The sequence below is a fragment of the Python bivittatus genome, unplaced genomic scaffold, assembly GCF_059951505.1.
Source record: "Python bivittatus isolate LINGU-HERP-01145 unplaced genomic scaffold, Pbiv_v1 ctg000200_np1212, whole genome shotgun sequence".
Classification (NCBI taxonomy): Eukaryota; Metazoa; Chordata; class Lepidosauria; order Squamata; family Pythonidae; genus Python; species Python bivittatus.
The window spans coordinates 4,154,850-4,179,858 of record NW_028277040.1 but is presented as its reverse complement, the minus strand read 5'-3'; the positions used below and the strand labels follow the sequence as shown (position 1 = coordinate 4,179,858).

At 38.7% G+C, this 25,009-nt stretch overlaps 1 protein-coding gene across 6 annotated transcripts in view; it reads left to right on the top strand.

Moving 5' to 3' along the window:
- PIKFYVE (phosphoinositide kinase, FYVE-type zinc finger containing) overlaps window positions 1-25,009 on the top strand; it is a 112,557-nt gene that overhangs the window by 22,560 nt on the left and 64,988 nt on the right. For 4 of the 6 annotated variants that reach the window (XM_007421272.4, XM_025170800.2, XM_088135598.1 and 1 more), the window contains exons 4-10: window positions 6,878-6,993; window positions 7,629-7,800; window positions 9,731-9,938; window positions 12,427-12,516; window positions 18,418-18,553; window positions 20,499-20,656; window positions 23,303-23,414. In XM_007421272.4, coding sequence (XP_007421334.2) covers window positions 6,878-6,993; window positions 7,629-7,800; window positions 9,731-9,938; window positions 12,427-12,516; window positions 18,418-18,553; window positions 20,499-20,656; window positions 23,303-23,414 — 992 coding nt within the window. Of the gene's footprint in view, window positions 1-5,250; window positions 5,346-6,877; window positions 6,994-7,628; window positions 7,801-9,730; window positions 9,939-12,426; window positions 12,517-18,417; window positions 18,625-20,498; window positions 20,657-23,302; window positions 23,415-25,009 lie in introns of those variants that run through there. The other 2 variants (XM_025170803.2, XM_088135600.1) reach the window with 2 other exon arrangements.

The following is a 25,009-nucleotide window of genomic DNA, read 5'->3' as shown; positions in this document are numbered from 1 at the left end:
AGCTCTGATGTATGCTGTTTGGTTTCTGATACTGCTTCCATTATATATAAAAGAATCTTAATGTACAACACTCCATTGGCACTCTAAATCAACCCTGATTTAAGGAGATTCAAATAATTCCCATGTTTAAAGTCTAAACAGTTCTTTGAAACTGGACAATTTCATTTTGAATGAGAGACCACTAATTTACATTATATCCCATGGCTGCATTTAAGGCAGTTTACATGAATAAAAGTAAAATTAAAAAAAAAAGTTCAAAACATATTTAAAAGCATATAGCTTCCCCCATCTGAAAATGCAAACTGCCTTAGCTTTCAAAGTCTTACCTGAGTAAGAATGTACTTTTCTTGCCAATGGAAGCAAAACTGACAGGGAGCTAGCCCAGTCTCCTCTCTTGGCAAGGGGGCAGCCACTGGAGAGGGCACTTTTTTTATCCAATCAGATGTGTATCCCCTGGTGCATGATGATGACAATTCAATTCACATACCAGGACGACTTCATGCAGATTTTAAACAGAATGGGGAATAAAACACTCCATAAGACAAATGCAGAATAGTAATCCCTAAACAGCACCTTTTGGAATGCTCTCCAACTTATTTGAAAGCCTGAAGAATATCAGCAAGGTTGCACATGTTTCATCCCATAGGATAGCCAAAACAGTATCCCAAACCTGGCCCTAAAGCTGTGATGAAATAGATTTTGAAAATGAAGTTTAGCCAAATTTTCTGGAGTTTGTAGGCAACCATTCTGGAATCTTCTCCTGGCAGATTAAGAAGTTAAGAACCTATAGTTGTCTACCACTTCATAGTCAAGGGTTGCTTTCTTGAGAATATATTATTGCTTCTTTCAGGATTGTAATTCCACTTCCTCTCTAACAGAGGAATTAATTACCTCCACAGTTGGCCATCCTGCCTTATTAGCATTAACAAACTAAGCAGGGCAATGATCAAGTATACACGTTTGGTTGAATGTGTCCAAGGACTTATCCTTTGGGCTCTATAGTTGGAATTCATCTAATACAGTTAGACAACACAGTGTTTTGATACCTTTGCTAATATACTTGTAATAACAGTGGAGCTCAAGGAAGCCAATTCAAGTGACTTTATCCTCAAAGTATCTTACAAATTTATTACAGCAATGGAGATAGAAGGCTCCTTCTTTTTTACTGTTATTTATCACAAATTAAGCTGATAATGAGCTGTTGCCTATTTTCATTCAGATTTAGCGTGAGTCGTCTTCTACTTGTAAAGCCATTGTTCTGGTTGTCTCATTGGCTGAGTTCCAAGATACACCAAGGAGCTAGTTTTTCTGGGCTTAGCAGAAAGAATTCCTTCAGGGCCATCCTGTTAGTGTCTTGGATCAATTTTGCATTCTGGCCAATCAAGACCACCGGAAGTACACCAGCCATACCAACTGGAAAACGTTCCCAGCTCCTCTGAAAAGCATTGATATACATAACCTCTATGGGTGGTTTGTTCTATTAAGTTCCTAACCTTATAAAAGGGGAAAGTCTCAACCTCCAATAAATAATGATGCATGACAGGATAAAATATGGTAGATCTTCCAGTGAGTTGTATTTAGCTGAATAGTAATGGTTTGAACATTGATGTACTTCCTGCCACCGACCTGGAGGTTCTCAATACAGTCCAAAAGAATAATTGTCAGTTCAGGTACAAAATTATATTTGAGCAATACAGGAGATGATACATAAGCAGAATCCGTAATTTGTCCCCAAAGGCCTAGCTGGCTTTCTTAGGAAAGGAAATCTGGGAGGGAAATGAAATTCTTACAGGTTACAACAACCTCCTGCCCTCAACCCTGTGGTGAAGCAGTATAGGCTATCTTAACAGGCACATCTGGATAATATTCATTTCCTGTTGTTTGCCTGTGTAGTCTCAATTATACCTATTAGGTTGGCCCCTTTATCCACAATTAAATCAGAGGTAAATGAGGTCTTATTCTAGACTCACCTGGTGCTAAGCAGAACTCTGGATCTGGGGGCAAGTTGATAAGATAGCCCATTTGGATGGAGGGTAAACCAGCAGATGGAATGAACATGTGATATCTAATCCCCCATTTATTAACTTAGCATATTATTTCACAAACACCATACTTTCCCTTCCTGGTGTTCATAGAGATAGGGACACTCTCTAGCAATGCAGTAGCATTGCTCAGGATTACAATCAGGTGTAACTAGAAATAAGCCTCTCTAAAGTCATAAGCCCTCTGGTGTGATGTTACTGAGATGGAGACAGGAATCTCTGGATAGCCAGCACCAGTCTGGGACCCTGCAGGTGTATGGAGCACCTGAAGATTTGAAGTCCATGCCTTCACACCGCTGAAGGTGGGGGAGGGGAAACCTCGCAGTGGTGTGAAGGCAGGGACCTCAAATCCTGAAGATTTGAGCTCTGTAACTGTCCAGGGCTGAAGGAGGAAGGGAAACCTCTCAGCACTGGGCAGTTATGGACCTCAAATCCTGAAGACTTGAGGTCTGTTCCTTCACACCACCGCGTCCCCTCCACTTGCAACTTTCCAGAGAAGATTGCAAATGGCGATCACATGATTGTGGGGCACTTGGCAACTGGCTGTAAATGCGAGCCAGTTGCGGAGAGGCGGCATGATGTTTTACGACAGCCAGAAGTGCTTTATGGGCCATTAAGCACCCTTTCCAAGGCCATCGTAATTTTGAACCGTTGTTAAACGAATGCTCATTAGGCAAAGACTACCTGTATTGTTTTGTTTTGTTTTTTTCAAATGGCTTTGTTCACCTCCCAAAATTCCTAGTGCCTTTTGGGTGGCGTTATAAGATGGGTGGCCATATAAGTTTGTTAAATAAATAAAATGTAGTTCTGAAAGCTTTTGCTTAATGTGCATGCTTCTGTTGCTATTTGATAAATGTTTCTAGAAAGAATAAAGTGTACTTATGCTGTTTAATATTAAAGCTTTTGTGCAGGGGGCTCTACAGGACATGCTGTGTCACATGCATTCTGATTTTAGCAGATTTATAAGAGATTTCATAAGTTCTCAGTGTGGACTTTGTGTTCTACGTTTTGGGCAAAAGGCACAGTCCTTCCTAGTTTGTCAGTTTATAGTGAAAAATGGTTGCATATGTGCAACATGGTGATCTGCAAATATATACTTTTTTTATTTGCTTCCAGATTCCTCTCTACTGGTGATCTGAACATACAATATGATTGCAGGGTCAGCAGTAACTGGATTGCTAGTCCTATACAAACATTGTGCTATGTAAAAGGAAAGATAGTATGGGAAGCGGTAACTGCAATAAGTTGATCTTTCTCAATTGAGGGTAAAAAGCACTAGAAACAGTCAATCCATTTTTGCGTCTTTCCATTCACCCCCCCCCACTATTATCTATAAAGCAAAATAATATATAGTACTGGTATTTTAACATGTCTACAAAAGGCAGCTGACTTTAATTCTAAGAAACAATAAGGGTTTTAAGCATACAGCTTCAAATTTTTCATTCCCCCCCCCCCCAGTGTTTGTAATGCAGAAGGGCTCTTAAAAATAGGTACTTCATTTCCTTTGTAGGTTGCATTCAGAAATAAAGTTTTCTATACATTTTGGAGTGATGCACCTATAGTGAATTCAAAGAAGAAATGCCATAGAAGAGGGAGACAGAGATTTGGAACATCATGAGCTTGAGGAAAAACTGAGAAGGATTTAGCGGTGTTTGCAAAGATTGAGTTCTTACATTGCTTCTGTGAAAGGCAACTGTATGGGATTCTGTTTATGCCTACTTTGCCATGAATATATATGCAAACCAAAATATGAACTTGCAAAAATCTTCATTAGTGCCACCAGTGCCTTCTAATCATCTGAGCAGATAAGGATGACTACCCCGTAGGGCTGTGCAGCACTTGGGATTCTTTTTTTCTTGGGGAGATAATGATGATCTTTATATTACAGTTCACAAAGAAGCTTCTACATTTTTTTATCTCAAGCCACTTAAATTTTCCATACATCCTGATGGATTTTCATTTTGCCATTTATAAAACAGATAAAAGCCTGCCAAACCTGATAAAATAATAATTTCCTACTTTGCTTTTTTAATAATGTACATTTCACTAAAAACCTTCTCAAGTACAACAGTTGACTAATACATATTGAACTATTTTTCAAGAGAAAGATAATCCAGATATTTCTTTAAGTGGGCAATGACTGACTTTGCTGCTGAAAGGACGTAAATAATAAGTTTCTTGTTATGTAATTTTTTTGTTCCTTCCATCAAATAAGCTTAATTTGGTGAGATTTTAGGTTAATCTTTTTTTTTTTTGGGTTAATCTATCGCTTAAAGATCATCCTCCAAAATTTTGGGACTATTACATCCTCATCAAAGATGGAAGAAAGTTCCTTTTTATTACAGCCCCTACAGCACCTCATAAAATAAATATGTGAGACTCTTCTAGGGATTAAATGTCAACAATGAAAGATCTTAAGGGATAGTTCTTGCATTGAAGCTGATAAGAATTACCCAGTCCTCCTCAAGGCTTACCATACAGGTAGTCCTCAATTTACGACCACAATTGGGACCAGAATTTCCGTTGCTAAGTGATGTGGTCGTAAAGCAAAACGTTACATGACTGCATCACTTTAGCAACCACAGTCCCAGCAGTCCCAGCAGTCCCAGTTGCTGTTGTTAACCAAGAATTGCGGGTTATTAAGCAAGGACCCACCCCAATCTAAGCCATTCTGGGCTTGATCCCTCCCAGCCCCAAGCCTCAGTAAAGTAAGGGACTGTCTCCAACTCCCCCATCCGCCTATCTCCTCCCCCATCTCTGCCCTTCTGGACTCCCTGCACCCTGCCTTGTGGGGTGGCAAGCAGCCTCATAACTGCATGGCTCTGGGGCTGCTTACCACACCCTGGGAAGCTACAGCCACCCCAGCCTAGTCCCAGCTGCAGTTGCTCTTGCCACCCTGCACTCCAAGACCCCTGCACTCTGCCGCCTCAGATGACCTTCGCTGTCTTCTTGCTCCAAAAAGCCCCTTTGCAAAAAGCCCCTGGAGCACAGCTGTAGAAGGGGCACCATGCTTTTCCTCAGGAATTTGGTCGTGTGGCCGGCAAATAGATTCTAGCTGGGAGATGACTGTTAGTAACAGACTCTGGCACAGCTTACAAAGACAAACCTTGTTTCTTGTTCTTCCAAAGTTGGGAGCCTGGCCAATTATACGGCAACTGTTATTGTGCCCGTTTCTTGGCTGTGCCGCCAGCATTCCACATAACATGAGTGGTATATCAAGCAGTGCATTCAACGGAGCCGTGTTTGTTCTGTTACACAAGAGAGCAAAATAAAATGTCTGGCCAATGGAGAACCATGGAATTGGTAAGAAACTTGAGGCCTTCTTCTTCTTTCTAAGTACAAAACAATCCTTAGGGGGAAAATGCAACAAGGAGAGGGAGGCTCGCAAAACTTGGGGGTCTGTATCCAGAACGTAGAATAGAAAACTCAGGTCATTGTTATTAAGGAACTCAGATAACATGCACAAAATCTTTCTCCTGTAATAAGCTGATGTTGCTTTACTGCAGGGAAGTGTGATAATTATTTGGGCTGTTTTGTTAATATGTGGCTGGCTGGTTGGTTTAATCCAACAGATTAATGTACTGACTAATGGAAGATTAATTGCTGTATGTGAAGCCACCATTTTTTGTTCAGTAATTGCAGGAAATGGATATTGACTGGCTGACTTTAAAGCAAGTTAATATTTTCATTCTAAAACAGTTGACTCAGATGAATAGCTTCTATGGATTCTTGTGCTGCTGAGGCTCAGGGTTGCACTGACTTGGTGATTTCTTAAGCTAAACTGTTAAACAACTGTTTGTGTGCTGAGATTTCTAAATCTCTGGGTCTGCCTGTCTTTTTTCTCATTTTTAAAATACTCAGGATTGGTGAGGTTTTTTCCTATTCAGCCGTTTATACATAGTCTGTTTATATTCTAACCCTCAAGACAAAGCAAAATAATAAAATTTTAACAGCAAATGTAGCTATATGGTGTTTGCTGACTTTTCTCTGCATCATTTAAATATTATTCCCACCCTCCCGAATCAATAACCAGAAATGTTTGCTGATTTAGCTCTAGGGACTGGGATCTAAGGTTTTAATGTTCGTAATGGCACATAATCAATCAATGGATCACAAAATTCCCAAACTCCTGTTAATGCAGATTGTAATATTTGGGATAGTAATAGTAGTTCTCTGTCCACAGCACTGATATTTTTGCTTAATATCTGAGTTCGAAATTGGCAATATCATTCTCTAAAGTCTGGCCTTTCATTCCTCAGACTTTTATTATTGTTTTTAAAAAGAACACAAGTAGACTTGTAATCATTCAAGGTATTGATCCCAGCACTTAATTAAAATAAGGAAAGTCCAGGGCTGTAGGCAAGACAGAAAAAAAAAATCCTCAAAGGAGGAAATGGATATATCTGTATTGTTGCTAAGAGAATGGAGATCTGCATGGAGTCACTTTATTTTTTGTATATCTGAAATATTCATGGTTGAAACTAAATGCTATGATTCTAAATTGTACTTCTGGGAAGCAAGATCTGTTGAATCAATCCAGGTTTCTTTCAAATAAATACATTTACCACTCTATACCACCTAACTTCCTTTGTGCTGACAAATGCTTTTTATCAGTTTGCCTCCATTTGTTTAGAGATAATTGAAAATGGCTATTTTCACAAAGCTTGGCTTTGGATAAGATACTCTGTATTACAGAGATGGCATTTAACTTCAGGAAGTTACCATTACATTGATGTTAGACTGAAAAAGAGAACTAAAGTGAAAATCTGTATTCTAAAGGGATTCCCATTAATTGTTCATTGAAAACCAGAATTTCAAATGTCTTTTGCTTCCAGACAATCGAAGAAAAGATCCTTCTCTTGGTGGTCATGATCCGAGGACAGCTGTTCAACTTAGAAGCCTCAGTACAGTCTTAAAACGCCTCAAAGAAATCATGGAAGGAAAAAGCCAGGTATTGCTTTATGTCTGCTCTAATAGTGTTGAGCTATCCTGAGATCAGTTCTGTGTTTTTTTATAAAATCCTATTTTGTACTTAGAACTTGTATAGAGAATTATAGAACATTGCTACTGCTAAGTGTTTTTTCAAGCAATGAGGGCAAGGGCTGTCTACTAATTTTGACAATAATAGCAAATACGTTTTTATACCTTTCCAGTGTGATATATCTGGTTTCCTTCTCATGTGTGGGTTGGAAAATTTTCTTTCCTCCAGTTGTCTTTTATTGAATCAAATCCTATAGCTTAAGGATTAAATTCAGAGCATTACATAAGTGAAATCCTTTGGCTTAGGTAAACTAAGCAGGACATAGCTTTTTAAAAGAAAGGAGCAGTGCAGATATATTGATTCTCCATTATCAATCTTATACCAACTCAGTAGATTGGAGAATTTTGGCACATTGTGAACAAGTTCATATATGGCCATGCTCTGAATCTAATTTTGGGTTTCATACCTCAACCCCATTCAACCTGTAAGTGAGTATTATAATCTAATTTTGGCCTTGTGACATCTCATGATATGATTTACATTCAGAAATAGAAAGATCATTTGTGAAACTGTTTCTTTGACTAAACACTGAATTTCTTCCATAGGACAGTGACCTGAAACAATACTGGATGCCGGATAGCCAGTGTAAAGAGTGTTATGACTGTAGTGAAAAATTCACTACTTTTAGACGCAGACATCACTGTCGGTTATGTGGGCAAATTTTCTGTAGCCGATGCTGTAACCAGGAAATCCCTGGAAAATTTATGGGTTACACAGGTAAGATGAAGCATAGTCAAACATCTAGCTTTTGAGGAGAGGAGGAAATTATACTTTTGCTTGAATTGGTGGGTAAGGTGAAAATTCAGTTCAATTTCATACTGAATTTCATATTCACACAAAACATAATGGGTGAAATTGCCAGTAAGAATTCATGAGCAGTAACATCCATTCTATATCAGCTGAATACCAGGAAGACTTTTGTGGTGAACCTATGGATATGCAACCATGTAATGCCTTGCCCCTCCTGGTTCCCAAAAACATAATAATACTTCTCAGAAATTGTCAAGATGATCATCCATCTTGCTTCTAGACTTGCAGATGTTCCTTCAAGTAATTTTACCAAGCTAAAGAACTGGTGGCAAGTATGGAAAAGCCAGGCCAATGTAAGTTCCTTGTGATGAAACCAGTATTCTGATTGCCGTGAACTATGGTTACACTTCAGTTCAAGATTAGCAGGGAGTGCGAGTGGGGTTGGGGTTGTCCTTTTGCTCTGAAGCATGTTTTGCTAGACTGTCCACAGTTCTTGTATATCTTGCAGGCTTTGCTGCATACTGTATATATGTGTTGCTCAAGATCTAGTTCACGTTCTATCTGGTGGTGTTAATCTCCAAGTTTTATTTAGGTTCTTGATACAGATGGATGGGTACAAGGCATGATGAAATAATTATTACATTTGAAATAAGGCTAGTACAATAGTTGCTTCCATGCCATAAATTTTAGTTTGAATACCTATCTTCTCCAAAGTATATGGAATAATTGTTGGTGTTTGCCCTAGTTGTCTTATATTGTTTCTTATATTGTTTTAATTTGTTTTGTATTTTGCCTCTCCCTACCTAGAGTTCTTTTGCAATGAGACAGACTACAAAGACTGCAGATTGATTGATTGATTGATTGATTGGTTGGCTGATCTTTAGAAATTGTCCCCGCCTAGTAATTGGGGAAGATGAAATGCAATTATCTCTTTCTCTTCAAGAAAGACAAGGGGCTTTAAAGGGATATGAGAAGAAAGTGCTTCTTTTCCATGTTTAACTAAAAATAATTTTCTGGTACCCATTTGAATACCTGGATGTGGTTTAGTGAGATAACTTCCCAAAACATTTGCTTTATTTTGAGGGGAGAAGGCTAAACAGGTTTGAATAATTTCCTCACAAACTGCCACGTGTTGTATTTTTGGAAAGAGCAGGAGTATTTAGCTTCTTGTTGTATATTACTAGAGATGTACAAAACTGTTTTGAGTTCACCGAACTTTAAGCTTGATGCAGCGTGTTCTGACCTCACTGAAAGTTTTCTGATGCTGTTCCAACTTTTCCAGACATGGTCCAACATCAAAAATATACCAGATTCAAAACATGTTATATATCTGGTATATTAGCATATTAGCAATAGCCTCAGGAACTTTTTTGGGACTGATGAGCAGAATTGGAAATTTAACAATATATTAGTGTTCTCACAAAATGGCTGCAAGGTGGGTGTGACTAATCCCCAAAGACCTACTGACCACAGAACTGGTGAAGTTGTCTTTTCTTTTGCAGTACAGGTGGGCACACTTCCAAAACACTCAATTGCTGCCCCTCATTTTTATTTTCTAAGAAAGATTGTGGGCATTTTCTACAGTCTAGAGACTTTTTTTTTTTTAATAAAGATGGAGATTGATTGTTTGTAAGTTAGGTGGGATAGAGAGCATGGTGGGTATCTAGGAATGCATCTGTGGGTATGCTGGACACATTATGTCCCCTTAGCTAGAAGTATTTGGTTAGTATATTCCAGTGTATCAAGATTTGTTCTGGGTCCACTTGTTAACTCCCTCCAGCTTATGTAATTAGTCATTTCTTAAGGCCTATCCCAGCTCTAATATTCATGACAGTAAACAGCTAATGCTTAGAGGAAGTCTTCAGATCATAAGACTCATCTCTTCTATTTCTCATAGGTGATCTGAGAGCTTGCACTTACTGTCGCAAAATAGCCTTAAGCTATGCACATTCCACAGATGGTAACACCATTGGGGAAGACTTGAGCGCTTTATCTGATTCATCAAGCTGTGTATCAGTATTGGATCCTGGGGAACCCCGTACTCCTGTAGGTAGCAGAAAAGCTAGTCGTAATATTTTCCTGGAAGAAGATCTTGCCTGGCAAAGGTATTGATGACTGTATATTTAAATGCTTAGAAAATTGTTATTTGTTCAGTCTTATACTAATTTTATAACACCCTATTAGAAAGCATTGTTCAGACAACTTTAGTTATTACTTTGGCATTCTTTAGCATTTGCACATTGTTTCAGGACACTGTGGCCTCTGTCAATATTAGCTTATTAACTCAGCCATGCAATTCCTTAAGAATTGTATTTATTTCTTGGCCCTTAAATTAAAAGACAAGTTCATTTTGAGTGCACATTTTTGTTAGGCTATGGGAATAATTCACATTTGTGAGAAAGAAAATCTGAAAATGTTCATGACCGTTGATCTCCAAAGGCTGGCAGTGTTAATGCTCAAGGGCTATCTCATTGGGCATTTCCTTTCTTGACCCTGGGAATATTATCAAATATATACAGGGCTTCTAAATAGGAATCCCATTTTTGCTGCATAACTCTTTGTGTGCATCACTTAAAAAAATTCCAGATTTACAGCTATCCTTGTCCAACAAAAATAACTGAGTCTCATTATTACAAAATATTTGTGCATGTGAGTTCATCTCATCAAATATCCACAAAATCTTATAATTTGTTCAGCTTTTAAAGCATTCATGATAAAGAATATGCTTGATGGGTCCTTAACTCAGAGGCCTTACAATCTAAAATGGACATCAGGAAACAATGAAGGAAAGAAAGCAGAGATGAACAGTGAGGAAGAAGTGATTATTTCACTTATCCATACTTTGGCATAGTAGTAGTGGATCTACAATTTAACTTAGTGAAGATGGACGATAGCTAATGGAATTGGTATTCACTGTGACATGGGTATTGGGGTTCCTGTGGACTAAACAGGTTTGTGTATGAGGTGTGTTGTCATATTGTAAACTGGTCATATTTTCAGTGAAGAGCGCCCTCCAGTGACTTCTCTCTGATCCAGGGTTGAAGTTTCTCAGCAACAGAATACATACTGTAGCAGAGCTCAGTCTGTCTCCTGAGACCTCAGTTCTGTTACTTTCATTCCCTTGGAACTTGTAAATTGAAAATCGCTTCTTTCAAAAACATAAAACTACATTTTCTACCAGCATATTTATCATGCTGCACTGAAAACTGGGAGATGTCTTTGAGCATATACAGGTAGTCCTTGCTTAACGTCCATTCATTCAGCAACCATTCAAAGTTACAACAGCGCTGAAAAAATTGACTTACGATCAGTCCTCAAAGTACCAGCCATCACAGCACCCTCCTGGTTATGTCGAACAAAATTTGACCCTGCTTGCATTTACAACCACCCCCTGCCACCCACTTCCCCCAGCTTACCTTTGTTGTCAGTTTCGCCTGCCTCCCCTCTGCTGGGCTCACCATCCTGGTCATATGCAAGGGAGGGGCTGTGGAAATGTCCCACAGGATGGCGTGTGAGAGCTACTGGCAGGGGATGGATGCCGTGGGTGAGCATTAGGAAGCACAGGTGTGTGTGTGTGTGCTGTGCAACACTCTGTGTACCACTACCAGTGGGGGCCTTCCTTCATGCCACCTTCTTTCGTGTCAACCTTTCGTGCACCGGCTGGGCCTTTTCTCATGTGCCAGCCGGGGCCTTCTTTCGTGCTGGCACAGCTGGATTCTTTTTTCACACTGGCCTTTTTTTGTACACCATCCAGGTCCTTCTTTCATGAAAGAAGGCCAGTGGGAAAGAAGGCCCCAGCTGGTAGCAGCGTGTAGTGTAGCGGGGGTAGGCAGGCTGCCAGAAGGGCAGAGATGGTTGGCGGGAGTTGAAGTGGAAGCAGTCCCTTACCATCTTCCAAGAATGGCTTGGATCATTAGGTCTTTGCCTAATGACATGTGGGATTTGCTCAATGACAGAACTGGGATTGCCGGAACTGCTGTTGCTAAGTGGGGTGGTCATGTGACATTTCACTTAACGACTGCATTGCTTAGCAACGGAGTTGCCAGTCCCAATTAGGGTCATTAAGTGAGGACTACCTGTAGAGACTTCTTCCCCTTGCAGCACCAATGTTGCTCAGTTAAATAACTGTTTCTTGGGGAAAGTTTTTATAGATACAGTGTAGTGCCTTACCTCCTTTTCCAAAAGAAACAACTCCCCCACAAAGTTCTCAAATAAACGGCATTAATGGCTATAAAATGTCACATCTGTGAACTTTTGAAATATGCAATCTGTATGGTTCTTTGGAGACTCAAAATCGGAAATACTTATAGAAAAACTATGTCCCAGTCTCTGACCATTCCATTCTGATCATGTTGGTAGGAGTCTAGAAGAATGTATTTATGGATAAGAGTTGTAAGTTGCAAACAGAGAACTTCCCATCACTTTGAATTCATGGTCTGCTAGGGATTTGGCTTGGGATAAAGCAACAGCAACACCCCTCCTCACCTCTTTTGGGACACAGAACAACTTGCTACTTCAGCCTGTGCCAATAGTCTTATTAATTTCTCTAATGTAGTGCTAATGCTGTTTAAATGTAATATCCTTGACTTGCAGCTTGATTCATCCAGATTCTTCATCCTCCACTTTATCAACACGTCTTGGATCAGTTCAGGAGGAAGCAGGGAAATCTCCTGCACGGAATAGGTAAGTGATCCAAGTAGGGGTCAGGATTGTACTAAATAGTATGTTTTGAAGCAGCTCACTGCTGACTCTGAATAAACAACATAAAGCTTCTGTCTCAAAAGGACATTAATACACTCTTGCAAGATCTGTATGTCTTGATAAAAGTATTTGCATGAGAGATTGCAGACCTTTTGTCTTCTGTCAGCTACAGTACAAACACAGCATGGGTCTGGAATTCAGATTCAGTGATGAGTCAAAGATGCAGGATGTATAGAGTAAGTTGATCCTTTGCTGAGTCTACCTCTGGGTGGTTGAAGCCTTAGTGGACTGCTCCTATTCCAGTAGTGGTACAGTAGGTAGAGCAGTAATTTTTTTTTTAGATTTTTTTTTATCCCGCCTTTATTATTTTTATAAATAACTCAAGATGGTGAACATACCTAATACCCCTTCCTCCTCCTATTTTCCCCACAACAACAGCCCTGTGAGGTGGGCTGGGCTGAGAGAGAGGGACTGGCTCTAAGTTACCCAGCCGGCTTTCATGCCTCAGGCAGGACTAGAACTCACAATTTTCCTCATTGTTCGGCTGAATAGATACAGTGGAACAATTTGGTCTTGTTTAGTGATACTGTAGATGTGGGGGGTAGGTTTGCTGTGACCTATTTGACCCATGTGTTCATTTGCCCATATCAGAAAGGAGGGGTGGGCAATCTTTTAGGCTGTGATTAGGAATGTTATATCAGCTGCAGATGGAGTTAAAGCTAAAATTGGGTAGGGCTGTCCATTTATTTCTCTCTCATCCATCCCTCATCTGCCCATTTTCTCTTCCTCACACTTCATTTTTGCAACATATCTTTTCTCTGGTTTGGCTTTTACTCAAAGGTTCTTTTTCCTGTGCTGCATTTTTCCCCATTCTCTCTCAGCGAAATCTTTTCAAATAATTCTACCCATTTATGTTTGCTAAATGGTGGGTACTTGTGAACTATCCTACTGCTTGGCTCAAACGCAGCGTATATTTAAACTACAAAACCAGGCCATCAGCTGTTACAGGTAGTCCCCAATTTAAGAACGAGTTCTGTTCTCAAGGTCTGTCTTTAAGTCAAATTTGTATGTGAGCTGAACAGTATTATTGTATAGTAGTACAATAATAGTGTAGTTAAGTAGTGTAAGTAGTATAAGTAGTATTGTGTAATGAACTCGAATCATTGGGCATTTAATTCTAATTATTGTGTATTTAACTCAAATTTTGGCTCTCTTCTTAACTATGGGTCATCTGTAACCTGGGCGTTCTTAACCCAGGGACTACTTATATTTGAAGCCAACAGGTGGGTTAAATATTTTCATAAACTATTTCCAAAACTATATCCATTCTTAGGAGTCCAAACCATGAATCAACTTGCAGATAACCAAATTAACATATTTTCACTCCCTCTGTTATTTGTTCCTGTCATCATCACGTTTACTTGATTCATGGTATTCTAAAGACCTTTATGGCACTGAAATACTGAGATGGCTTCATCATATGATCTCACTGATTCTTATTGGCTATATTGCAAAGGGTGTGTACTTATGAGAGCGTAATACTTCACTTGAGCTGGGATAGTAGTGCTTTGATGAATTACTACATGTCAGCAGTAGAATGGGAATTATATCTGTAGTTCTGGCAAGGCGCCATAGAGAATAGTTGATTGACAATACTACTATTCTGTATCAACTTTTGCTCACTTCATAGCACAACATCATGCAGATCCAATTAGTGTAAGTGACTTGATCATCAGTTTTGTTTTAAAACTTCCTATTTGATTTTCACTTTTTATATTTCATATTATATTTGATATAAATCTGGTACAGACTTTACATCATAGTTGAAAGATGGAAAATGTGGCTAGGGCAGAGTATAAAATCTTCCTACTCATACCAAACTTTCTGCTTCCCTTCCTTCCCTGTCTTCAATTTATTTGGACTGTAGACGTTCTCTTTACAGACTAAGGGATTATCTTGGCTAACATTAAACTGATACAATTAATTTTCAAAATACCAATTCCTTAGGCAGAACCCTTGAGGAGCTCTTCCTTTTCAGAAACAATTTTTTAATAATAATTTTTATTAGAGTTTTCAAATACAAGGATTAAAAACTAATACAAACTAAGGAAATTATAAAGAGTAAAGAAAGAAAGAAGTGCAAAGAAATAGAAAAAAGGAAAAGGAAGATATATAAAAGGTGACTTCCCCCTCCTTCCAGACAATTATAAACAGTTTCAATAATTTAACACATTCTCTAGTATTTCATTAAATTTTTTTCTTCTTCCCATATCTCATCTCTTATCAATAATCAAACTGTAAAAACTCATCTTTCAATCCTAATCAGCAGAAGTCCATTTAGGGCTACCAGAAATAATAACATATGTATTTTAACCTTAAAGAAATCTATTTTATAGTTCAATTTATCACTTTCTCTAAAAAATAAAGCAAAAGGAATATCTCCCCACTTATATGCAAATCCTAAAAACTTTGTGCTTCAGTCCTGGTCAAAAAGAAATCCCATTGGTAACTACCAGAAACCACAACCTATATTTTAACTGTAGTCAAATAGATTCACTTTATAAACCTTCTTTTTGCTTTTAAAAAGTTTAATCCCAACAAATAACATCCCACAAATTGATTCCTTATCATTTTCTCTTTGTCTTTTTTCAGAAACAGCCTCAATAGTGTCTCTTTGTCTCTTCTCAGGAACAGCTTCATTGGTTTAACACATCCATTTTGTAAATCCAAAATAAAAAGGCTTTCCAAATCACTCTTCTGGTTTATTATTTGTATGTCCCCTTTAATTATTATGACATCAGCTGATTTTATCTGTAAATCCATTTTAGCATCTTTTCCAATTTTTAGATCCATAGCATCTTTTTCCAAATCGCTTTTATAATCCAGCATTTTTTAAAGTCCATATACACATTCAAATCAGCCTCAACCTGTTTTCTCCAATGAATTCTGTTGTTCTTCTGTGTCCTCTATTAAAGTAGAAACTTTTAAGTAGTTTCTGAGTACATTGCTCCCAAACTGCATTAATATCTTCTATAGTCAAATGGTATTGCTCCATTGTATTAATGGGTCTCTTCCGCCTTAAATGTAATGGGTTATTCTCTCTGGTTCCCTCAGTCAAGTCTTCTTATCTGTTTATTTTCCAGACAAGAAAATTTTCCTACAGGAGGATTTCTTACAATTTCAAAACCTTCGTATATTTTTTAGTAATTTTTAAACACCTCACAGGAAATATTCTTTCAAGCCCATCTAGCCTTAAACTTTTCAAACTCTTGCCATTCAAAGAGTAATTTTTTTCTTTTTAATCCTTAGACTTACATGTAGCTTCTTTCATCCAAGGTAGAAGGAGATTCTTTATTGTAATAAAACTTGCCCTTTGGAAGGTTCTTAACTTTTACATAATCCATAAAAAGCAACTTCCTAAAGTAATTAAGAGAGGAAGAAGGCGGACCCAGTGTCTCTTTGAAAGGCACCAAACTGTGGATTAGGCAGGATATTTTTCCTTCAGCTTCCAGAAGGAAAGCTTCAAACCCAGTGGAGATTGCTATTTTACGATCTCTTTGCAGGGAGATTCTGTATGGAGCAAACCTGTGGGCTATCCTTTTCCTTTCCTTAATCTGGAGAGTGGTCCTGAGGAGCCAATCCATTTACCAACTCCTGTTTTCGCTGCATTCATCAGCTCTGCAAAAGTGGAGCTGTCTTCAGTCCGCCATTGCTGTTCCTGGAAACCCTTTCAGAGACAAATCATGGTTAGCTGCCAGAATATGTTGTACTGTAACTCAAATTTAAGTTAGCTATAGCTAAACAGAGTAGCATATATTTTTATGCCTATGAAACAGGGTGTGACAGTTTGAGAGAATTTAATTTACTATAAGCAAGTTACTTGTAGCTGGCAAATATCAGTATCTTATAAATAATTTTGGAAAATGAATATTCTCTGTAAGAATCACTTGTCAGACCATTTAAATATATATAAACGTGGATTTGGTTAGGGCCTCAGAAGCATTCTTTCAAATAATGTCATGCTACTGACTGGAACATTGCTTTGCAGCAAGAGAACTTCCCATTTAGGTCTTACTCCTTTAATATGTTGTAATTATTTACTTTCCAAGTAAAGTTGCTCAGTCTGTAGGCTTCTGCATGCTCAAGACCAAGTTGCATGCTTATTCCTAAGTCTTCCTCATTCATTGTATTGAGAGGCCAGGGTTGTAGTTTTTGCAGCAATTTAGAAGTGAGCTGTTTGGGAGAAAAAGAATGTGAAATTGCAGAGTACAAAGAAAGTAAGGATGGAGGACACATTAGCTCCCCACAGCAGGGCACTTGTTTGGATATATCATTTTAGATCCCATTTTATAGGTGAAGAGGGAGTACCTATGAACTCACACAGCTGTTCATGTTTCACCTATCCTGGCCTTCCTGGCTATTCTTGAAGGAGTAGTCATTTGAGCAAAAGGTTTCCCCATATGTTCTGCTCTTCCTTTCAGCATAGTTTTCATAAAGCTAGTAAAATATTTTATATGCATTTCTTGCACAATCTAGATGAACGGAAACAGGTTTTGAAATGGCTGTTCTAATAGATAATTACAATAAAAATTTAGCAATTGGTTTTATGCTGTTGTATTTTCTTTATCTACCTTCAAGTGTGTCCAATGCTGTCCTTAAGGACAGTATGTTTGGTTTAGTCTCTGTGATGTACAAAGAAGAAAATAAGCTGTGAATTACAATGGTATCTTAAGCTAATCAGTTCAACGCTAGGGTATTTATCTTGCTAGTTAATAGCTTTTATGCTTGGTGCTGCAAGGTACAGCTTTAAATATGCAAGAGTTTAACTATGGATAGTTGAAGAAAAAGTTGCTCATGCTTAAAGATATGCCTTGCACTTTGTTCTTTTGCTTCCTGGTTTCTTGTCAATATGCTGATATTCATCCAAAACATGTTATATTGTGTGTAATTTGTATAATATCCAACTTTGTAAATTATGGCAACTAGGTATGGATCAAGCCAGTCTTCATTTGAACCTGGTAATCAGCATTTCCCAGTTTGGGAATAAGGCATAGTTTTTTCAGTCAATTATGAAAGAAGGGAATCAGCAAGGACACAGTATATAGGGACGTGGATATTTCTGCTTATTTTCCTGAGCTTTGGACATCAAATCTCAGCCCGTGTATTTGAAGGCTTAGTAAGGATCCAGGGATTACAGGAAGTTCAAGGTGAAATATGCTTTCTAGGTTGGAGACCAGAATTCAGTTCTGATTATTTTCTGTATGATTTGAAGCCAGATTAAGCTATATCCTCTTGCCTTGTGTTTTGTGATGAGTCCAGCTGTTTGCACAAATACAGTTATTCATTTAGTATTCAAGCGATTGTGAAGAAATATATGGATTACATTGAGATAAAATGTGATGTTAAGGGAGATGCTTGAATTGTTGTTAATTAATAAACCTATAGTTGTTGAAAACTAGGTCTAGTTCTTGGCTTTCATTGCTACACACATGGTGAGGTGGCAGTTGTGCAGAGGAATTATTTCTGATAGATGGGGATTTACACAGAACTTACCCAGATTGTGTTGCCAAAAACTGGTAGCAAAAGGGACACTGCATTTTGGCAGCATGAAGCCACGTGAAGAGTAGATCAAGCAATTTACTTATCATTTGAGAAATCAAGAAAGGAGAAATTTATATGGGAAAAATTAGCTTCTAACCTGTTTAAAAGTTCCTGTGTTTGGTTCCTGATATTGAAAGCTTGATTATATTTTGGATGATGAGAAAGAGATTATTAAGAACTCCTTCATATGGTAAAGTTTTGCCCTGTTCTGTTAAACGTTAATTTGAAAGTACAGCTGGAGTGAGCTGAGGATTACAAGCATTGTTCTGTTCCTCCCACCAGATCAGCTAGCATAACTAACCTGTCTCTGGATCGATCGGGGTCTCCCATGGTGCCTTCCTATGAGACATCTGTCAGTCCACAAACGAATCGAACCTACATGAAGGAGACTAGTGAGGATGAACGCAAACTTCTTCTGGTACAAGCCAAGCTTTTCTTGTATCTTGCATCCTTCCAACAGAAATAAGTAACGTCTTACTGCCGTTTGTGGTACTTGATTTCTTAAGTTTACCTGTTTTAATATTGTCTTCTGTTTACAATTGTCTTGTGTTCTGCATTACTTATACCTCAGCTTTCTTCCAAAGGTATGCAGGTTATGCCATTTTATCCTCATTACTATCTTGAACATTTGAAAAGCTGTTTTTATATGGTCATCTATTTCTGAAGAAACTTAAGTGCGTGGTCTTTCACCACAGGGAAATTAGCATCAATTAGAAAAAAGAAAAGCCTTATTTTTTAAGAGCATATGTTTAGGTGGGCCTAAAAACACAGCTATACTATTTTAAACCCCCTTTACAAGGGAAAAAATGAGTAACATGTATGCACGTTGCTTGTGCATTTGTTAGTACTTGTTACGTTATTTCCTTTTCCACGAGCGCATAGCACAATTTAATGTAGGAACTTCAGCATGAAACACTGTGCTCAATTATTTAAGGATGAACTCCAAACAGTCATGAGAGATATATGGCTTGATATCTCTCATGGCTTGTAACTACTTCTGTTGATGCAACTCTGAATGTTGTAACTTGTGATTTATTTATTTTTTTGTTTGTCTATGCAATCATTTGTATACTGCCCTGCTTCATGGACTCACCTTGGATGTTCTGTTTCTTGTGCAGGTCAATGTTTGATGTTGCAGGGAACTCCATTTCTGAACTCCCTCAAACATGTTAGTGCTAGAAGATATATTTACTAATATGCTATACAATGTGCTGTAGTATCTTCTGTGCAGCCTGAATAACTCTTCCATCAAAGTCTTGCTTATTGTTTTGCCAGACCATATATGTTTATTTGCTTTCCTGGAATATTTTGGATATTTTGAGATAATGAATAATAATAATGTGTTGTTTTAAATGCAGACCTAGACTTATTCTCAGGGGAATCCTGATTATTAATGGAGGAGGAAGAAAGTGTCAAAGCTTTCAAGCATTTGAATCAGGAAATTGGTGGGGCATTACAAAAGTGTGGAGTACTAGAAAAGTTTTCAGTCATATTCTTTAAAAAATTCTCTAAGTGTTTACTATTCTTCTGCCTGTATGCCTAAAGGGCAGAGAAAATGCCATGGCAAAATCACAGATTGGTTCCTATGGTGGCCTGCATAATCCAAAAAACATAGCCATAAAAAGGAATGTGTGGGCAATTAATCCTTAGGTTGTTTCAAAACACCACCACATTGCAAGCCGCCCACCATGTCCAAATCAAAAAATGTCCGCTTCTTTCAAACGTATGCGAACCTGTTCAACTTATCAGTAACAGAGTTCATCTTTCTGATTCTCTGGAGTACGATCCCCCAATTGCTGTGATTTCTTCCTTTCTGAAAAATGTTTGTGGGCAGACACACACCAGTAAAAGAAAGTAAGAGGAGGCTGCTTTTCCATGTATTTTAAATTTTAAACATTGGGCAGGGCAAGAGATTTGACAGGCATGGATGGCGGTTCTGTGTGTGCTGTGGAAGTACATAGGCACTCTATAGTGCCAGTCCCCAAACCAGTCTAATTGTCCACTCTAATTGTCAAGATCACAAAATGTTCCAAAAAAGCCTGTTTTGTTACTTGTCTAAAAAGAAAAAGAATCAAGAGACTTGATGTTACAAGCTCTGTGGAGTGTCAGAAAGTTAACAATTCATTTTTAAAAGTCCTCCCAGTCAGAAAGATAATAATAAGAATTTGAATATTTAAATAAAATGTGCGCTTGCTCCTTGAATGAACTGACAGTCCTAACAATATATCCAGGAAAGGGGAGAGGCAAGGCAAGGACTTTTGTAAATCACTTGGAACAATGTAAACAGCACCTCTCAAGACAGAGAGAACATTTAAGCCCTCTAAATGAGTGCTATCTCAAAATGTCATCGTTTTGTCTTGTAGGACTCAGTTCAGTTAAAGGATCTGTGGAAGAAAATATGCCATCACAACAGTGGGATGGAGTTTCAAGACCATCGCTACTGGCTGCGTACCCACCCCAACTGCATCGTAGGAAAGGAACTGGTCAATTGGCTTATGAGGAATGGCCACATCACCACTAGGTAACTGAGCGTCATGGGGTCTTTCACAAGTATGTTCAGTGATGTAGGATAGTAAGATAAAAATAGTTGGGCTTATTCCAGTTCAGGGGTTCTGCAAATGTAACTTGATTTATAGTTAAACTCCAGCATTTCATATCTAGTCAAACCCACCCTTCCCTGTCCTACTCACTTTTTATCTTGCTTGTCCTAGGGCTATGCCAGCTATAGTAAATTAATTTTGGGATCAACCTTTAGATAAGAATAATTATATTTTGATCCACTAATTGCCTTCCAGTATTGTTACTGGGTCATAAAATCCTTTGTATTCTCAATCTCTTGCACCATTTTCAAAATGCCGTGCAGTGGGAAAAATAGACGAGTATAAATATCTTTTTGAAAGGTCAGGTATGTATTACAAATCCTTTTATATTGATACACAATGATCTGATTTTTTATCTGAGCCACCAGCTATAATCTCATTTGCTAAATGGTGTTGCTTATCATTAGTCTGGCCTTGGAGAGGGAATTTGCTGTTTTCAGCATCTACCATATAAACAAGAATGCTCAGGGTAAAACTTGCACTGTTTGGGGATTAATCTACATGTAGCCATTTGAGGATGTTATTTACATGCTGGAAACTCTCTTTACTGACTGTGTCTAGGCTTGAAAGCTAAACGGGTTAGATTTAGTTAGTAGCTGGATGGGAGACCACTAGGGAATACCAGGACGGTAGGCTAGTCTGGGAAGCTGAAAAAACTTCCTGGAAGAGGGCAATGGCAGGAAAATGTTCACATACTCATCAGGAGTTGAGTTCAAATCAAAGAAGTAGAAATGTAAGAGACTGTGGTAATTTGTGAAGGAAATTCAGCTTCTCCATATTACTTGGGGAAATGAGTAGCTGTATAAGTTAAGCACATACTGTATCTGATCTCTTTGCTTTGTTTTATATCTCCCCCCACCTACCTTCCTTTTAATAAATTAATTTATTTAAATGCTTGTCAAACAGACAGGTTGTGTCTCTTTAAAAACATTCATAGCAGAGTTTCTCCAGAAATTGAATTGCCTATCAGTTGGAGTAATGCATTACACAATCTGCATGAATGAATTGGACTAATACAATTGTTAGCTGTGCATGGGGGACAGCCAGGATGGATGGTATGAGGAGGATCCTCATGTTCTTGAAACACTTCATTTGTTGTACTTGGAAGCTCAAACTAGTCAATGAGTGCAGTTACGTTTCACAGGGTTCCTCCCCCTAGCATATTTAAAGTACTATCTGCCCATCCTTGAGCTGGCAAAAAACTATGCTGGCATAAAATTTACTGCCCCCATTGCTGAATCCTGCCTTGCTTGTTTAGGGTTGCTGCCAGATAGTGCAACCCTTCTGTACTGTTTGCAGAGTAAGGAAATAGACTGGTGGGTCCCCCTGCTTTGTTTCCCTCTCGCCTCTCTGGATGTTACAATCAGTCGGAAAACATCCCCCAGTCATTCTCCTTAACATGGGCTGGGGCACTGAGTTTTGACAGATGGCTAAATTGGAGGGGATGGCCACACATGCTTCAGGTTTTGCCCAACTAGCAGGTGATGGGAATGCTGCATGGTGAAGTGGGAGTGTGATCTCTTGCTGCACTGCACTGCACTGCACAGCCTTCCCCTCACATTTGTCCTTGGTTATGCTGCTTTTAAAATGGGTTTGGTACTTTTCAGAAAAGCACTATACTTGTGTTTAAAATAGCCCAAATAACAGTTGACAGGACCTGAGAATTGTGTGATGATGATTCAGACAGCTTGCAGAACCCCCTCTGCTCTTGTCATTAGTTTGGGTTGATTTTGAGCATGGAGTTAATGCTCACCAACTATCAGGAGAGAGGTGGTATGGTGTGGTAGGAGATTTCCTCCAACTGCACAGGGCAGCCCCTGCCTCCCCTCTTGTCCCCCATGCCTGTCACCTGCTGGAGAGGATGATCCTTTTTTCCAAAGTGGACCTCTGAGCTAGAAACCAGCTTGGTGACCTGATGGGTACAGTGGAAGAGCTAGGTTTGAAGATCAGGACTCTTCAGTCACCCAAACCAGAATGTCCCCAGAGAGCAGTGCCTAGGGACTGGAGGAGAGGCATGAAGTTTGGGTTTTGCCTGCTTAATGGAAAAAGCGTCTCTTTAAAAGCATAGCAGCTAAAGCTGACTTAAAGCTACCTTATACAGAGGTTGAGGATGAGATGAAAGCAAGGTCATGAGGGCATGGCAGAAGACATAGGGTTTTTTTTAATTATTATTTTGTCAAGGCAGTGTGCTTAATGCTCTGTGCTCCTATTTTCCCCACAACAATCACTCTGTGAGGCGGGTTGGGCTGAGAGGGTGATTGGCCTAAAATCACCCAGCCAGCTTCCCTGCCTAAGAGAGGACTAAAACTCAGTCTCCCGGTTTCTAGTCCAGCACCTTAACTAATGCACCACACTGGTTGTTGGGTTGCTTATGCTTTGGTTGGAGAAAGGTTCATTAAAGGTTTCTGAAGCTCACTTTTAAAACTACCTTACCTTGATCTGATACCTTCCATATGTATTGATTAGTTCTGGGCACTGCAGTCAAAACACATCTCTAGAGTAGGTTACTTTAGACTAAGAACTCATTTTTTTCATTAACATGGGATTTAAAATGGTCTTATTTCCAGAGCTCAAGCAATTGCAATAGGACAAGCTTTAGTAGATGGGCGTTGGCTGGATTGCGTCAGTCACCATGATCAAATCTTTAGAGATGAGTATGCACTCTACAGACCATTACAGGTATGAACTTCTTTTGTGAAAAAATTATTTGTGAATTGGGTAGCTTGGAGAAAAACTTTTGTATGGTGTCTTGTGGTTTTGGATCCTTTTGAGCCAGATATTTCAGAATACTAATCTTTGTAGTTTCCTAATGACCTTTGTATCTCCCTTACAGCTATTCAGAACATGTGTCCATTTGTTCTTTTGCGAAAGTGTGTGAAAGTAGTTCTAATTTCTAATAATGCACTAATGTGAACTAATTTACCTAAGACCAAGAAATAAAGTTAGAGACCTATAAAATCTTCACTGAAAAGAAGGGCATTTTCCAAGAACTTCAGAAGAAAAGTCAGAGGACCGATATTTAAAAAAATATCAAGTTTTTTTTAAAATGAAGGCTCTAAACATAGATATCAAACATGCAACAGTTTAGATCAGCCTGCATAACAAATGGCCCACTGGCTGCATGCAGCCTGCAAAGCAGCCTTGTGAGCTTGCTGACATTTTTTAAAAACTCAATAAATCTACTGCCGCCAAACATTGCCACCATCAGGAAGGATCTGCCACCAGTCCGAAAGATGTACTGCTGCCAAGCACCCCCAACACGTCCAGGCCTCACTGACACCGTCAGCTCCATTGCTGCTGCTGCTCTGCTAGCTATCGAACAGCTGATTGGTGCGCCAGCTATTCCTTTGTGGTCTATGATTATTTTTAATTGATCAATGCAGCCCTTTCCCTTTATGAGTTGTGCAGGTCATATGGAGGAGGCAGGCTAGTGATAGGGTTATTTACTCACTAAAAGTTTTTGCCAGGCCTTATTTAAGGGCTGCCTACAGAGTGGTACCTAATCCCAGATTCTGTGTATTGTATCTATTTCCTGTCTGTCTTTTGAAAGGTCATGGCAGTGTACATTGGGGTCCCCCTTCTTTTATTCTCTAGAACCACAGCCCTGCTATTATTTAGCTGCTTCACAACAGCTGTAATCTTTGGCAATAATGGTGTGTCCATTTGAGGTTCAGTTGAATACATGATCTGTCACTTGGTTCATGGACAAATTTACATGTACCATTAACCTCCATGTATCATGTGATCTGACTTCTTAGGACAAATCTGCAAAGTGTATGGGTAGGACAAAATATTAACCTGCAGTAGGTAATTAGGTTTTTTTAAAAATAAAAATATTTATTTTTAAAAATAAAATTGCTTCAGTAGTAGGGGAAAAAAAATATTCTGGAGCATTTTTAACTACTGAAAAATTCCTGAAGAACTGAGCACTCAATTCACATAGTCTCATGCACATTTGTAGAAAAATAAGGATAAACCAACACTTTCCAATTTTGGCCAGGATTGCTCCTTTTCCTGCTTTTATCATGAACATTGCTTAATGGTTGTCCCTAGAAATTCCTTCTGTTATGCCTAACGCTTGCTTCAGACTTGCGTTTGTAGAATTCATCTGTGAAGAGGTCAAAGTTGGCGTTTGAGATGCAACCAGTTAATGTCATTTTGTTTGGTTAGCTAGGAAATTGCTCAATTAGTGCGTACGTATCTGTCCTCTGTCACAGAGTATACTAACCTTGAGGCAAAAACTGAGTTTCAGCATAATACCTTGGCTTGATCCC